Below are 18,373 nucleotides of genomic sequence, written 5' to 3' on the forward strand. Positions count from 1 at the left end.
ATTTCACGTATATCTGCTCTCATTCCATCCTCCCACCACCCCACTAGGAATAGGGTTCCCCTGGTCCTCACCTACCACCCCACCAGCCTCCGGGTCCAACATATTATTCTCTGTAACTTCCGCCACCTCCAACGGGATCCCACCACTAAGCACATCTTTCCCTCCCCCACTCTCTCTGCTTTCTGCAGGGATCGCTCCCTACACAACTCCCTTGTCCATTCGTCCCCCCCATCCCTCCCCACTGATCTCCCTCCTGGCACTTATCCGTGTAAGCGGAACAAGTGCTACACATGCCCTTACACTTCCTCCCTTACCACCATTCAGGGCCCCAGACAGTCCTTCCAGGTGAGGCATCACTTCACCTGTGAGTCGACTGGGGTGATATACTGCGTCCGGTGCTCCCGATGTGGCCTTTTATATATTGGTGAGACCCGACGCAGACTGGGAGACCGTTTTGCTGAACATCTACGCTCTGTCCGCCAGAGAAAGCAGGATCTCCCAGTGGCCACACATTTTAATTCCACATCCCATTCCCATTCTGACATGTCTATCCACAGCCTCCTCTACTGTAAAGATGAAGCCACACTCAGGTTGGAGGAACAACACCTTATATTCCGTCTGGGTAGCCTCCAACCTGATGGCATGAACATCGACTTCTCTAACTTCCGCTAAGGCCCCACCTCCCCCTCGTACCCCATCTGTTACTCATTTTTATGCACACATTCTTTCTCTCACTCTCCTTTTTCTCCCTCTGTCCCTCTGAATATACCTCTTGCCCATCCTCTGGGTCACCCCCTCCCTTGTCTTTCTTCCCGGACCTCCTGTCCCATGATCCTCTCGTATCCCCTTTTGCCTATCACCTGTCCGGCTCTCGGCTCTATTCCTCCCCCTCCTGTCTTCTCCTATCATTTTGCATCTCCCCCTCCCCCTCCAGCTTTCAAATCCCTTACTCACTCTTCCTTCAGTTAGTCCTGACGAAGGGTCTCGGCCTGAAACGTCGACTGCGCCTCTTCCTATAGATGCTGCTTGGCCTGCTGCGTTCACCAGCAACTTTGATGTATGTTGTTAGTATATGCTTGACACTTGTTTTCACCAGAAATACAACTGCAATTTTGGTATTTCCACCATGTAAATAAGTTATGTAGTCAGAGGACAAAATGACACCATCAAAAACAGAGTAAGTACATGTGATAGAAGTTCATTGCCATTAGAATTATAACCCTCACCATTGCTGGGTGTTATGGAACTGTTACTGTACTTTACCTACTCTCCATCATTAAGTCTACCTTCGGCTACATTGCAGTAATGTTAACTAATTTGTGGGCCGTAGTTTGGAACAGTACATGCCTCTAAAACAGGGCCTTTAAATCTCTTTATTTTAGTTAATTACTTAGCCTAGGGCATACATGGGAAATACTTCCCCAGACACATTCATCATTCAGACTGCTGGAACATTACAGTGCCTTACAAGAACAGAAGATTGATGATGTTCACTGTTTAGGGAACTCACAAGTATGTTACTTAACACTTTACAAAAAATATTATAATATAAAATGAATTGATCTAATGGAAGTGCAGAAGCAATATCTGTTCAACATTTTAGTTGTTATAAAGCTAGATAAAATATATATGACTTTAGGCTCAAAAAGTTCTGAATGTACCAAGGATCTTAGTTAAGTTATAATAGAGAAAACATAGCATCTAATTCATGCAGAGCAAGATCTCAAAGGAGAAATGTGATAATAAATTTATTTGTTGTAAAATAAAAACAGAAAATAATATGCATCAGGCCATGCGTCATCTTGGAGAGAGAAGCAAAGAGCTTCCATCATAATCGGAGAAAACTTCGAAATCAGATGATCAAATGCCTGAAATGACTGAGAAAGGTTGGGCAGGGAAGAGTGAGTTGCCCGTGGAGAAAACAACAGGAATGCCTTTGAAATGTTATGGAGACCAAGAGAACATTTCCAGTGGTTTTTGTTAGTATTTCAGATTTCCAATATCCACATTGCTTATCAGTGAGGTAGTTCTATTGATTGTGTGTTAAATATCGGGCTGGATCTGGAGAAATGTTCTGTTCTTCAAAGCAGTGCAATAAGATCAGTATGCTTCAGTTAGCATTTCAGGTAAAAAAAAATCATATTTTTGATAATGACAATAATTCTTGTACTTAAATGTTTGGATTGGATCTTAAAGCTACAATTTTAAAACTCAAAACAATAAGTGTACACACTGATGAAGTCTGCCCAACAAATGGTGAATGGAATGAGCTTCAACTTTGCCCACTGTTCCTATCCCTAATCCCAGTAGATAGCATGTCTCTTTGATGATGAGTATGGCAGGCTAAAAGAATTGGAAATTAAAAAGATTACTTTCACAAAATCATTTTGTGTATAAACTAATTATACAACACTTACACCCAAAACATTGATTTATTTTTTCCCTTGTCCCAGATGCCATGCATTTCTAGCATTTTCAATGTTGAGTTTCATGGAAGTAGTGTATCAGGAGTGACTTTATTAAGTGACATAGAAGAATAACAATGGAGCATTTTTGAACCATAATTCCTTGCTTATGTTTTTTTAAGGCTTGTTGCTCAGATCTTTGCTGATTACTTAATAAATAATGACTGATTAATTCATTTATTAGTTTTTGTCTCAGAGTTGGAAGTTTGAAGTGTATCCAATGGATTGCTTATCAAGAATTTAAGTGTCAAATTGAACAAAATCAGAAACGGGTAGAGATTATGGCAGCAACAAGGGAAAGCTTAGAAGAGTTATAAATATTATGCTGAATTATATCAGATTTGTTAGAGAGATCACACAGGACTTTTGACATTTGGAAGGAATATCTTCATGAAGATTCCTTCCTGAAAGGAGCAAAGCATAGTAGAAGAGGTGAAAATTAAAAAGGCATGCCCCTCAGATTGTTATGACTTTTATTAAAGAAGACTTGGTTGCATCTATCATTCTCTGACCACTGTGAGACTAGCAGCAGAGCCAGAAGTCAGGTGTGGATGAAGTACTTTCTATAGTTTCACACTGTACCATGAGGCCTGCTAGTTAATCTCTATGTAATTGTTTGTCAGCGTGATCCCAGTCTCTTACAACTTAAAGCCAAACATGTTTTCCATTCTCCTCCTAATAGGGGAGGTATTCTTTTCATTTAAATAAACATTTAGTTTTTAGCTGTTAAAAATATGATTCAACTTAAAATAAAGTAACCACAGAACTAATGGACTTAGATGTTCCTTAAAGTAAGGGACAGTTTAGTACGATCAAGTTTATTGCAATTTAATGTATTATGGATTTCCTTCGTCTCTCTGTATCACCAGTCCACCCCACGACCACTCAAATCCACCATTTATACTCAGTTCATTTGCCACCTATCGCATAAGTGTGCTCTTTGGTCCTCATCTTTTTGTTATTAATCAATTATCATCAAATGAACAATTACTTTTCCTTCATTAGAGCTATGATTACAAGTCAAAAGTACTTTGTTTACTATAAATTGCAATTGAGTGTTTGTTTCATGGAAGATACTACAATTTATAAGTACAAGGTTTTCTTTTGGCTTAACCTTTCCTTTTGATTGCCAGATTTTTCACTGACAATGATGAAGGAACAAACTATGATGGTCCACACATCCAGATGAAACAACCCTTATAAAGAGGAGTGAAATAGGTTGGAATTAACCACAAGTTTGTGTATTTCACTTCAATCATAGAATTACAGAAAGGATAAATCAGGGGAGGAAATAATTCCATCCACTGAGTCCAAGGTGTCTCTATGGAAATGTAATCTTGTCACAACCATGGATTCAGCAGTGCAGCAGCTACAGCAATTACACTCGTGAATATACACGTGCCAGCTAATGACTTCATTGTGATGGTATCTAACTCCATTCTTTTCATCATAGTGCTTGTCAAGACTTGAGCAAAGCAGCACAATGTTTTGCTGCTGGCTTGTATTCGGCCTTGCCTGAGAAATTGGACTGTTGTGTCAATGAAGACTGGCGTTATTCATTTTATATTTAGTTATTCTTTTCAGCCACAGTGTTGGCTCCGTTTTCCATTTGAGAGTTTTAGTTAATGGCCCTGTTTGGCCTAGCATTTACTGATTTCTTTCCCTTCTAACTCCGTTCACAATAAAGTCTGTGAACTATTGACCTGCTTCAGTGTCTCTCGCTCTGCACCTGGGCCATATCCGAACATAATAACAAATATAGCTAGTTTCACCCACACAAATTTACCCCTTCTCTAGCATTTCCTTTTCTGGTCAAATTTCCCTTTTAATCTGCATCAATTGTCCTCTCTGAAGTTACAGCCAGAATATAATCACTCAGAATGATATGTTTTTTTTCATCTCATGTCATGGTCTGGTCTGTGAAGTCCGGATTCCAGTTCACGGTCTGATCCATCGTTCCTTATTCCAGGTTTTCTGGTTTTCCCTTTTTCTGTTGGGTGCTCTAATTAAGGCAGCTAATTCACATTTTGGGCTGGCTATATAAATAGCTCCTTGGTTCAGCTTCAGTGACTGGTGATAGTTGAGAGTTGTGGAGAGGTTGATTGGAGTTAGGAGTTAGGAGTTAGGAGTTAGGAGTTAGGAGTTAGGAGTTAGGAGTTGAGAGGAGACTGAGTGTGTGTTGGAAGCAGTTGGTTGAGATGGCTGACTGGAAAATGATGGAGAGAGACAACAAGCAAGGAAAGAGCCAAGCTGTTGAAAGAAGTTTTTGGTGAGAGTGGAAGTGAATAGAGATGGAGGTTGGTGGGAAAGTGGAACGGAATGGAAAGAGGAAGAAAAGAAAGCAGAGGTACGGGATATCAAAATCTGAGGAGGCAGCCAATGATCAAAACAGGACAGCAAAACAATGGAAAGAAGATGAGATTAAAGCAATTATAAAGCTAAGCGAGGACGGGGCGTCTTTTGGTGATTGGAACCCGATTCGTTTGACGAAGATGCTCAACAAAATTATAGGCGAGATTAAAAGAGCAAAAATTTTATGAAATGAATCGCTATTAGTGATTTGTCGGGATAGTGCTCAGCAAGGCAAAGTGGTAAGATTAAGTAAAATAGATGGCAAAGAAGTACAATGCTCAATACCCAACAATAGAAATTGGATGAGAGGAGTTATTTTGGGGATACTAACAGAAGTTATTATGGATGAGATTAGACGGAACATAAAAGGAGCAAAAATTATTGAGGCCAAACATTTGAAAGTTACAAGAAATGGGAAAAAGTAATGTCAGAAATTTGGGCATATTGCGGCAGTCTGCAGAGGGAAACGAAGATGTGGAAGATGCGCTGGAGAACATGAATATGGGAAATGTGAAGCGGGAGCTAGGCTGAACAAGGCGACTGAGATACAATATATAAAAGTAACTCAGGGAATCAGTTATGCAGGCGCAGTGAAAGAATTTGCTTAAAAAAAGGCTGTCAAGCAAACAAATACAGGGAATAATAAACTGGTGAATTGTGAGGGCTGTAATATGAAAAATAAGGATACACTATTAATGAGGAGAAAGGATTTCATACTTTTTATGGTGGATGCAATTAATTGTTCAACGCAAACAAGCAAAAGAACTGAGAAAATTAAAATTATAGAAAAGTCTGCAGAAAAGTATCTTGGTATTAAAGGGATTAGGTGGGAAGAAGTCAAAGAAATGCTGAATGGAGGATCCAACAGTTCACAGGCAGGGGAGATGGAATCTCAATGGCAGTATATTTATTGCAAATGGTCAAGAATTTAAGAAATATTTTTCAGAACTTAAGGAAAATCCTCAAATTTTTATGGTTGAAGCCCAGGGTAAATGTGCAGAACTCCAACAACAAATAGAAGTATCCAACAAGAACAGCTGTGAGTTGGAAAGAGATTGGAAAATGGAGGAAATTATTACAAGGATACAAAAGGAAAAGGAATTTGTTGCAAAGTGAATTATCTACATTCAGATTACAAAATGAAAACATGGAAGCAAATGAAGAAGAATTCCGAGGTCTCAGTAAACAACTGCAGGCTACGATCCAAGAAAAGGAAAACCTGAAAAAGCAGATAGACTTGGAAAAACAGCAATTTTAAAAGTATAATGTGCGATAATTACTATTCTTTAACAAGACCATTTTAGTCTTACAAGTGACGTAGATGAAATCAATGTAATTGAGGTAATGCAACTACATGAAAACGTGACAAAATCAGGGAAGAATAGCAGTTTGCGACATTACCTAATGAGCGCATTAAGCATTCACGAGGAAATGCAACTACAGAGTGATGCTAATAGAGAACTGCAGGCTGAACTAGATTGTCTAAAGTAGAGAGCTCCAGGACATATTTGGCTGGAACACCATAAGTCTAGCAAGTGGTGGTAATGCACTGAAAAACTGGTTGCCAACCGCCATAAAACAAAAAAGAAGCTTCAGTTGCTGGTGGGTGGGCTGAGTTGCTATGGCTGGTGATGTGTTGGAAATTTGAGTTGGCTGGTGGAGTTGGAAAAGAGCATGGATGCTGCAACTGCTGAGCTGATGAAGAAAATATCCTGCAGGACGATCAGGTCGACGGATAGTGAAAGTGAGTTTGAGATGGAGGAATGGATTGAAGAGAGTGAGGAAAGGAAACAGAGGTATGAGATGTCAAACTCTAAGGAGTCAGGGGACCAACAAAATAGGATAGCAAAACAGCAGAAAGAAGATGAGATTAAAGCAATTACAACACTGAGCGAAGACGGAGCATCTTTTCGGGAATGGAACCCAATTCATTTGACGAAGATAATCAACAAACTTAGAGGTGAAGTCAAAAGAGCAAAGATTTTATGAAATAGATCGCTATTAGTGATTTGTTGGGATAGTGTTCAACAAGGCAAAGTGATAAGATTAAATAAAATAGATGGCATCAAAGTACAATGCTCAATACCCAACAATAGAAAGTGGACTAGAGGAGTTATTTCGGGGATACCAACAGAAGTTACTATGGATGAGATTAGACAGAGCATAAAAGGAGAAAAAATTATTGAGGCCAAACATTTGAAAGTTACAAGAAACGGGGAAAAGTGTGCTAGTTTATCGGTTATGATCAACTTTGATGAAGAGAGATTGCCGACTAAGGTTTATTTAAGGTATATGTGTTATGAGGTCAGAATATATATACCGCTGCCTTTAAGATGCTTCAAATGACAGAAATTCAGGCATATTGCAGCAGTCTGCAGAGGGAAACAAAGATGTAGAAGATGCGCTGGAGAACATGAATATGGGAAATGTGAGGCGGGAGCCAGGCTAAAATGTTGCAATTGTGGCAAGGAACACAGTGCAGCTTATCAAGGGTGCATTATTAGCAAGAAAGAAGCTGAGATACAATATGTAAAAGTACAGGTTTCCCCCGCCATCCGAAGGTAGAGCGTTCCTATGAAACGGTTCGTAAGCTAGAATATCGTAAAGCGAAGCTATTACCATTTATTTAAATGGGAAAATTTTATGAGCGTCTGCAGACCCAAAAATAACCTACCAAATCATGCTAAATAACACATAAAACCTAAAATAACTGTAACATATAGTAAAAGCAGGAATGATATGATAAATACACAGCCCATATAAAGTAGAAATACTTTTCCACAATCATTGCTGCACTGTTGTCCATAGCAAATATCTCACACAAGCGCCGTCAGCAAAAACACGGCGCAAGCGCTGTTGGCAGAAAATGTGTTAGACTGAGTCGTCGGAGTTTGGGTGGTGCAGTGGCCCCCACCCTCCAGGCAGCGACCCGCAAGGCATGCAGCAGTAGCTGGGAGGCACACAGCACATCTTTAAGAAAAAAGCCGAAATAAACAAGCTAATTAATTAGGTGCTGCCCGGCAAGTAAACGTCGGCCCAGATCAGAGGCAATTGCCGATTGCATCGCCTCTGATTTGGGCCGACAATTACATGCCGGGCGGCACCTAATTAATTAGCATGTTTATTTCGGCTTTTTTCATAAAGATGTGTTGGGTGCCTCCCGGCTACCGCTGCATTCTCCGTGAATTGGTATCTGTCCACAGCCTGGGGGTTGGGGCGGTGGGACACTGGGGTGTCATCTCGTCGTCATCTGTTTCCATTAGGGCAGGCAGGTCATCTTCTTCTATCTCTGCCTGCCTCGATGTCGAAGATCGGAGTTCGTCGTCTGCTGTGGCTGATGTGGAAGGCTTGCTTGACTGCTGAGCCTCGCGCATTTTTATATCATACAGTTCTTTGTAAGCTCTCAAACCATCCTGCGAATATCCGCTAAACCTACGTACCCTTTCAAAATTAAAGTCGTACTTTATCATTGCAGCGAAAATCTCACGCAGTTGCTTCATGTTCAGTTCGCTACTGCATTCAGTTTCAATTGCTATCCTTTCCTCTTCCAATTGCATCAGCTCTTTATCTATCAGTTCTTGGTCATGAGATGCCAAAACCTCTTCAACATCATGTTCGTCAGCTTCCACAAGCCAAACTCACATTGTCCTTACTTCGTTCACCACGATCAAAACGCTTAATTACGTCTAGTTTTATGCTAAGTTTAACACCCTTACGAGCTCTTTCAGGCTTTTCCGACACCTTAGAACTCATCTTACTAATGGCTGCTCACAGGCACGTGTTTAAGCAATGCCAGCGAGAATGCCGTTCCGAATCTGGGGGAGAGCGGCTGCTTGGGGCGCGCGCTGCCTTTTATCGCGCGCTGCCTTTTATCACGCGCTGATTTTTTTCGTAACATTGAAAACACCTTCTGTTAGTGAAAACAGGGAACTAATGTAGGTCTTTCGTAACAGTGAGGTTTCGTAAAGCGAACGTTCGAAAAGCAGGGGACACTTGTAACTCAAGGGATCAGTTACATAGAGGCAGTGAAAGCATTTGCTGGAAAGGAGAAGGCTATTAAGCAAACAAATACAGGGAATAATAAACTGGTGAATTTTGAGGGCTGTAATATGATAAATAAAGATACACTAATTATGAGTAAGAAGGATTTCATACTGTTTATGGTAGATGCAATTAACTGTTCAGCGCAAACAGACAAAAGATCCGAAAAAATGAAAATTGTAGTCAAGTCTGCAGAAAAATATCTTGGTATTACAGGGCTTAGGTGGGAAGCAGTCAAAGATACGCTGAATGAAGGATCAAACAGTTCACAGGCAGGAGAGGTGGGAAATTAATGGCTGCATATATATATATATATTACAAGGGAATGCAAGGAGTCTTATCACAAATGATCAAGAATTTATGAAATATGTACCAGAATTTAAGGAAAAATCCTCAGATTTTATGTTACAAGAAACATAGTTGAAACCCAGGGTAAATGTGCAGAATTCCATCAACAAATTAAGAACAACTGTGAGTTGGAAAGACATTGGACGAAACGGTACTGCATTTAGAGGAAGCGGTTTCTGAAAAAGATGCTTGTTGTCAAAAATTCAGTGACATGGAAAACAGATTAAAAATGGAGGAACTTATTCCAAAGTTACTAAAGGAAAAGGAACTTGTTGCAAAGTGAATTATCCATAATTCAGATTATAAAATGAAAACTGAGGAAGAATTTCAAGATCTCAATAAACAACTACAGGCTTAGATTCAAGAAAAGAAAAACTAGGAAATAGCAGATAGACTTGGAAAACAACAATTTTAAATGTTAAGCATGTGATCATGAATATTCTCAAGCAAGAAGCTTTTAGTTTTACAAATGATTCAAATGAAATTCATGTAATTTGAGGCAATGCAATTATTTGGAAACCACGTGACAAAATTTGAGAAGGAAAACAATCTGCAGCATTGCTATTTAATGAGCACATACAGCATTTGCAAGCAAAATTATAATTAATATTACATCCTGCGGAGGGCAGTAATATGCGTAGATGCGTCTAAACTGCCAAAATAGAAGAAGAAGCTTCAGTGGCTGGATTGTTCCTGTCCAAACCCCCTGTCTGAATCCCTTCTCTGCATCTTCCTCCTGAAGCCTTGGCCTGCAGCCAGTGTCAGAAGCCTCGCCTTGCCTTTTCTGAAGCCTTGCCTCGCCTGTAACCTTTGCCTGAACCGCTGTCAAGTGCAACTGCCGGAGCAAGATAAGGAACTGTCTATGGTTGTTTGGAACTTTCTCTCTGTGTCCATGCCTTCACTAGGTAGGTCTGGCCGTTTGCTGCTACCTAATGTTGGGAATTGTCTCTGTGTCCATGCCTTTGCTAAAGAGGTCCGACCATTTGCCGCTACATTGTGTGGGAACTGTATCTATGTCCAGGTCTTCGCTAGGTAGGTCTGGCCATTTGCCGCTACCTTGTGTTGAGAACTGTCTCTCTGTGTTCTGTGTATCAGTCCCAGCCCACGTCCTGCTCCCTAGGAGGGGACCTGACTCTGTGCAGAGCCCCGGCCCCAAGTCTTGTTCCAAGGAGGGGTCCCAGCTCTGTGTTCCATGTCCCTGCATTCCTGTCCTCCCTCAACCAAGGTTCTGCATTCCTGTCTCCCAAGACGAAGGGTCTGTGTTCTACGTTCCTGTCTCCCAAGACCAAGGCTCTGCGTTCCTGACTCCCTCGACCTAGTCAAGTCTGTGTTGTTGTCCCAACACCTAGTCTGCATCCAGTCACATCCCTAATTCTAGTCTCTAGTCCAGTCCAGTTCCTAGTACTTCAGTGTCTGTGTCTTGCATTTGGGTCCGCTACCAGCGCCCTCCTTATGACACATCATTGATGATTCCTTTTTCTGATCACCTAGACTCTGTTGACAATGTGAATAATATCTTTCCATGCACACTGTTCAGACTTTGCATGATGTAATCAGCTCTAACCTGTATCCTGACAAACTGGAAGAGAACAAGACTAACCTCTCCAATATATCTAAAACAATTGAAGCCCCTTCATTCCTGCAAATCTTTTCTGCAACCTCTCAAAGGATTTTGCATCTTTCTTCAGATGAGATGCTCAGCACTGGATACAGTATTTCAACAACAGTCAAACAAATGTTGTAATATTTCATTACAACTTTTTGATTTTGTATTGTATGGATTCTTTTATAAAACCTTAGATATCATATGTTTTATCCACTTTCTCAATCTGCTTGACCACTTTCCTTCTCTATTCCTGAACCCTTTTAAAATTTTGCCCTCTAATTTATATTGCTTTTCACTACTTGTCCAAATTTCATTGTAGAGAAGATTTTTCGTGGTGTCTTTGGTTAAAGATAACTATAATGCCACAAATCGGGAGGAACAGTTAGCCCTTACACTCTGTTCCACGTGACTTGCAGTTGATCTTAGATGACTGACCCTAAACTTTCTTGTTCAAATGGGTAGATTGTATTAGCATTGCATAGCCACCATTTGAAAAGAACAAAATGTTTTTCCAATTTCTTTGCCAATTGATAAATGAAACTTCTATCTGCATCATTGGGGAGCTTTAGTGTCCAGTCCTAGCATGATCAGAAAAATATGGGAGTTGGAAGTTATGCAGCAGGATTTCATAACTCCTTTCCCTGTCTCTACTGACATATTACCATCCAATATAAAGAGCTAAGGAGATGGAGATTATCCCTTGGTCAATTTGTTCTTCAGAGTCCATCTTTCAACCATAATACAATACATACAATGCAGTAGAATTATCTATTTCGCATACATGATAGTAATGGGGGAATTAAATGGAAAATACTGTAGCTTCAGATATGACAATGCAAGAAAACTTACTGATTCCAATGGTTGTGGTGATCTTCACTAAAATTTCTGGAATTTCACATGGCATAAATAGCGGCTGTAATATGTACTGACCAAAAGCCAAGGATATTACAGCAGTAGCAGCAGGTCTACATGGAAAGAAATATGATATTATTGTTTGTTCCTCAAGTAAAACTTAGCCATGAAAATATCAAAAGATCTTTTTGCACTGTGGCTGTTGGTTCAGACATTCTTGAATGGAAAAACATTACTTGAAAATAAAGTGCATTTTCAAATATGAGGTAACATTCAGTTAAATTAATTAAATAAAGATGAACAACCAAAGAAATGTCTTGGCCCATTGGCAAATTCTTATCACAAAGATTGTTCATTTCACACTCTACTTGATTATATCCATCTTATCAATCGTTCCTAGGAAAGGCTCTTTAAGACTTTTGTTTTAATCTTCATCTTGAGCCAGCAACAATAAATCAAGATGTCTTTTAAATCTCTGCAGGAGAGCCCAGAGAAAATGCTGACTAATGGGAGTATGCTTTTAGAAATGAAATTGTTTTTGTGTCTGATTTAGTCTCCTTGGAAACATAGAGATGGTGCAAGGTGAACACTGTGACTGATAGAAGGACCATCCCATGTCTCATGTTCTTCAGATTAGAGTTTCTCAGAAGTATCTTTGCCCTCTGCCTTCAGAGTTCATCTCCCTGTCAATGGTTAATAATTGTTTTTTTTCAGGATCAATTGAACCTAATTTTCTTACCGAACACCCTACTCCTTCATGTCCTTCACTTAAAAAGGAAAGAAGCCAATGAGGAATGCTAGCTCAAAAATTAAGAGATAATAATTTCCATGATCACTTCGCTTGTAAGAAAATATTTTGCCTGGGTATTCTTTAATCGCAAAATTTGCAAGTCACTCATACAAATGGTACATAGTACCATTTATGTACTATGACACAAATTATTCTATTTATTTACAAGATTAATAATATATCCCTGACATATATATTTCTTCTTTTACGTTCATTCTATTAAAAACAAAGCGTTTTTGCAAAGACTTCAGCACCTCATTGGACATGGTTGGAGGGCTTTTAACTATGGCCTTTCCCCACTCAGCTTTTGTGGCCAATGATAGTCCCCTAGTACATAATCCTGGACCTTAGAATGCGCTGGTTAACAATCTTCAGTCATGGAAATTATCTTGCACTGAAGGACCAGTAAGTTTCAGGCAGACCAGAGTATGTCTTTCAATGAGCTGATGATCTTACAGCAATTTTTACTTGTCATAGTGTCTATCCCAGGGAACAGTCAAATGTTCTTTAGCTGTTTGGGACACATTCTGACAACAACTACTGCATCCCTTTACGGACTCTGGCAAGTGCACACTCCAAAAGGAGTAACATGATGGAGATCCCAGTAGATCTGGCTTGAGGCAGTATGCACTAGTTATGCATGAAGGATCTGACAGAGAAATGTTTACTTGCCAAACAAACAAATGTAACTTTTCTACTAAAAATGCAAATACAGAACATTCAAAAGTCCCCATTTACAATATAAGGTACTTAGTTTTACTTGTTTCCATTTATATTATACCAGTATGGATTCAAATTTTCTTTCACATAAGCAGTAAGTCCGAAACAGTTTTGTTTAGCAATGCCCAGTCTCCCAATGTGCATTGGTGGAAGGATCCTAAACTGACCTTTCCACCAGAGCTGATGCCAGGGCAGCACTGTGTTTCAGTGTATCCCTTGGCATGTTGTTCTTCGGCTGAGAATGTGGAATCTGCAGTTATAAATGTCGACCTACACTGAAAAGGCCAGTAGATTCTGGGCAGACCAATATGTATGTGGCACTGAGTTGGTAATCTCCTAGCAGCAGTCTGAATAACTGTTCAAATGAACCATGGCAAAGAATACTTCATTCTTTTCCAAACATTCCGGCCAAGCGCATACTCCAGAAGGGCAAAAAAAAAGGGTCTGACAGAGAGGACTTTTTTGACTCTCATTGAGTGAAGTCTTGGTGTTTGTTTGAAAGAATAAATGATCTCCTCCAACCACATAATAGTTTAGAGGGCAGACCGGTTTTTCAATTCCTTCAAGTTGAATAACATTTCAGGTATCTAAAAGGAAGTGTGCAGGTTGGTATGTCTGCCTCGTCTCTGAGCACTTACAAGTCTGTACCTGATTATAATGTGCAATATAGATGTAAACAAGCCAATTTTATGTAACATTATAACCAGCTATTTAAGAAGGTTAATGTTTGAAAATTAAAATTTTGCAGAAGATTAGAAAATTACTGAAAAAGCAGTTCATTGTTAATTTTCAACTTCTTGTTTATCTGATAAAAATATATTTTAAAAAGATTGGTTTCACAGCAGGCAAATGGCACTGCAGGAAATTGGCATCATTCCCAGTCAAACTCAGTACAACAATGTTGTTCCAAAGTTGAGCAATAGCCAGCAATCAATAACTAAGGCCCAACACTAAGACAAGAAGTGTGCCCATTGAATAAACTTGGCAAAATGAAGTACAACTTGTTCAGATTTCCAAGACGTTCCTTGTTCAATTGGAAGATGTGCTGCCAATATCACAAGAAGCTCTGGCAACTGCTAGATTGACACTGGCTTTGAAAAAAACGGATATTTCCCCTCTGTGCCGGAACAAATGCCTGCAGAGCCTGGAAGCCCATTAAAGAAGCAACTTAACAAAATGGTACTGAGAAGGAAACAGAGAATGGGGATTAATGGATCATTTTCATTCCAGCAAGCTGCAACTAGCAGGATGCCAGAGGAATCTCAAGTGTTCAGGAACGATACTGATAAATCGAATCAGTGGCATTCACTGCAAGGCACTTCGAGACAGTGACGATGGTCCTATATCCCAGGTTTGGCTCCCTAAGTAAGGCCAAGAAGCTGAGTAGCTATGGGGATTGATACAGTGACTCAAACAAAGTCCAAACATGCAGATGGAGTACTATGTGGAAAGTAATCGGGAGTGCTCTCAGGGTAGAGTGGAGATTGGGTTAGGTGTGTAGAGAGAACTAAGTGGTGATTGGGACTGGGTGTGCAGGTAGGATAGAGTGGGGAATGCATTACATGTATGGAGAGAGAAGAGTGGGCAATGAGATGGAAGTGTGGGCAGCATGTGGGGAATAGGGCTGGCTGTGCAGATTGAATCTGGTGAGGGATGGGACCGGTTATGTGGCAGCATATGGTAAGGAATGGGGCACAGTGTCTAGGCAGAGTGTGATGGGGAATGGAGATGAGTGTGTAATGGGGAATGGGGCTGAGTGTGTGAAGGGGAATGGGGATGAGTGTGTGATGGGGAAAGGGCATAAGTGTGTAATGGGGAATGGGGCTGAATGTGTGATGGGGAATGGGGATGAGTGTGTGATTGGGAAAGGGGCTGAGTGTGTGAAGGGGAATGGGGATGAGTGTGTGATGGGGAATGGGGATGAGTGTGTGGTGGGGAATGGGGATGAGTGTGTAATGGGGAATGGGGCTGAGTGTGTGATGGGGAATGGGGATGAGTGTGAGATGGGGAATACAGAAGAGTGTGTGAAGGGGAATGGGGATGAGTGTGTGATGGGGAATGGGGATGAGTGTGTAATGGGGAATGGGCTGAGTGTGTGATGGGGAATGGGGATGAGTGTGTGATGGGGAATGGGGATGAGTGTGTAATGGGGAATGGGGATGAGTGTGTGATGGGGAATGGGGATGAGTGTGTGATGGGGAATGGGGATGAGTGTGTGATGGGGAATGGGGATGAGTCTGTGAACGGAATGGGGATGAGTGTGTGATGGAGAATGGGGATGAGCATGTGATGGGGATTGGAATGAGTGTGTGAAGGGGAATGGGGAAGAGTGTGTGAAGGGGAATGGGGAAGAGTGTGTGAAGGGGAATGGGGATGAGTGTGTGATGGGGAATGGGACTGTGTGATGGGGAGTGGGGATGAGTGTGAGATGGGGAATACAGAAGAGTGTGTGAAGGGGAATGGGGATGAGTGTGTGATGGGGAATGGGACTGAGTGTGTGATGGGGAATGGGGATGAGTGTGTGATGGGGAATGGGGATGAGTGTATGATGGGGAATGGGGCTGAGTGTGTGATGGGGGAATGGGACTGAGTGTGTGATGGGGAATGGGGATGAGTGTGTGATAGGGAATGGGGATGAGTGTGTGAAGGGGAATGGGGATGAGTGTGTAATGGGGAATGAGACTGAGTGTGTGATGGGGAATGGGACTGAGTGTGTGAAGGGGTATGGGGATGAGTGTGTGAAGGGGAATGGGACTGAGTGTGTGATGGAGAATGGGACTGATTGTGTGATGGGGAATGGGGATGAGGGTGTGATGGGGAATGGGAATGAGTGTGTGATGGGGAATGGGGATGAGAGTGTGAAGGAGAATGGGACGGAGCGTGTGATGGGGAATGGGGATGAGTGTGTGATGGGCAATGGCACTGAGTGTGTGATAGGGAATGTGGATGAGTGTGTGATGGGGAATGGGGATGAGTGTGTGAAGGGGAATGGGGATGAGTGTGTAATGGGGAATGGAGTTGAGTGTGTGAAGGGGAATGGGGTGAGTGTCTAGACAGTGTGTGATGGGGAATGGGGATGAGTGTCTAGACAGTGTGTGATGGGGAATGTGGATGAGTGTGTGATGGGGAATGTGGATGAGTGTGTGATGGGGAATGGGACTGAGTGTGTGATGGGGAATGGGGATGAGTGTGTGATGGGGAATGGGGATGAGTGTGTGATGGGGAATGGGGATGAGTGTGTGATTGGGAATGGGGATGAGTGTGTGAAGGGGATGAGACTGGGTGTGTAATGGGGAATGGGGATGAGTGTGTGATTGGGAATGGGACTGAGTGTGTGATTGGGAATGGGGATGAGTGTGTGATGGGGAATTTGGATGAGTGTGTGATGGGGAATGGGGATGAGTGTGTGATGGGGAATGGGGATGAGTGTGTGATGGGAAATGGGGATAAGTGTGTGATGGGGAATGGGGATGAGTGTGTGAAGGGGAATGGGGATGCGTGTGTGATTGGGAATGGGGATGAGTGTGAGATGGGGAATACAGAAGAGTGTGTGAAGGGGAATGGGGATGAGTGTGTGTTGGGGAATGGGACTGAGTGTGTGATGGGGAATGGGGATGAGTGTGTGATGGGGAATGGGACTGAGTGTGTGATGGGGAATGGGGATGAGTGTGTGATAGGGAATGGGGATGAGTGTGTGAAGGGGAATGGGGATGAGTGTGTTATGGGGAATGGGGATGAGTGTGTGATGGGGAATGGGGATGAGTGTGTAATGGAATGAGACTGAGTGTGTGATGGGGAATGGGACTGAGTGTGTGAAGGGGTATGGGGATGAGTGTGTGAAGGGGAATGGGACTGAGTGTGTGATGGAGAATGGGACTGAGTGTGTGATGGAGAATGGGACTGAGTGTGTGATTGGGAATGGGGATGAGTGTGTGATGGGGAATGGGGATGAGTGTGTGATGGGGAATGCGGATGAGTGTGTGATGGGGAATGGGACTGAGTGTGTGAAGGGGAATGCGGATGAGTGTGTGATGGGGAATGGGACTGCATGTGTGATGGAGAATGGGGATTGGGTGTGTGATGGAGAATGGGGATGAGCATGTGATGGGGATTGGAATGAGTGTGTGAAGGGGAATGGGGAAGAGTGTGTGAAGGGGAATGGGGATGAGTGTGTGATGGGGAATGGGACTGTGTGATGGGGAGTGGGGATGAGTGTGAGATGGGGAATACAGAAGAGTGTGTGAAGGGGAATGGGGATGAGTGTGTGATGGGGAATGGGACTGAGTGTGTGATGGGGAATGGGGATGAGTGTGTGATGGGGAATGGGACTGAGTGTGTGATGGGGAATGGGGATGAGTGTGTGATGGGGAATGGGGATGAGTGTGTGATGGGGAATGCGGATGAGTGTGTGATGGGGAATGGGACTGAGTGTGTGAAGGGGAATGCGGATGAGTGTGTGATGGGGAATGGGACTGCATGTGTGATGGAGAATGGGGATTGGGTGTGTGATGGAGAATGGGGATGAGCATGTGATGGGGATTGGAATGAGTGTGTGAAGGGGAATGGGGAAGAGTGTGTGAAGGGGAATGGGGATGAGTGTGTGATGGGGAATGGGACTGTGTGATGGGGAGTGGGGATGAGTGTGAGATGGGGAATACAGAAGAGTGTGTGAAGGGGAATGGGGATGAGTGTGTGATGGGGAATGGGACTGAGTGTGTGATGGGGAATGGGGATGAGTGTGTGATGGGGAATGGGGCTGAGTGTGTGATGGGGGAATGGGACTGAGTGTGTGATGGGGAATGGGGATGAGTGTGTGATAGGGAATGGGGATGAGTGTGTGAAGGGAAATGGGGATGAGTGTGTAATGGGGAATGAGACTGAGTGTGTGATGGGGAATGGGACTGAGTGTGTGATGGGGAATGGGACTGAGTGTGTGATGGGGTATGGGGATGAGTGTGTGAAGGGGAATGGGACTGAGTGTGTGATGGAGAATGGGACTGATTGTGTGATAGGGAATGGGGATGAGGGTGTGATGGGGAATGGGGATGAGTGTGTGATGGGGAATGGGGATGAGAGTGTGAAGGAGAATGGGACGGAGTGTGTGATGGGGAATGGGGATGAGTGTGTGATGGGCAATGGGGATGAGTGTGTGATGGGGAATGAGACTGAGTGTGTGATGGGGAATGGGGATGAGTGTGT

At 42.5% G+C, this 18,373-nt stretch overlaps 1 protein-coding gene across 1 annotated transcript in view; it reads right to left on the reverse strand.

Moving 5' to 3' along the window:
* slc7a11 (solute carrier family 7 member 11) overlaps positions 1–18,373 on the reverse strand; it is a 219,992-nt gene that overhangs the window by 125,381 nt on the left and 76,238 nt on the right. Inside the window, exon 3 of the mRNA XM_063046656.1 lies at positions 11,662–11,777. Coding sequence (XP_062902726.1) covers positions 11,662–11,777 — 116 coding nt within the window. The remainder of the gene's footprint in view (positions 1–11,661; positions 11,778–18,373) is intronic.

This window comes from Mobula hypostoma, chromosome 4, assembly GCF_963921235.1.
Source record: "Mobula hypostoma chromosome 4, sMobHyp1.1, whole genome shotgun sequence".
In the NCBI taxonomy this organism is placed as follows: domain Eukaryota; kingdom Metazoa; phylum Chordata; class Chondrichthyes; order Myliobatiformes; family Myliobatidae; genus Mobula; species Mobula hypostoma.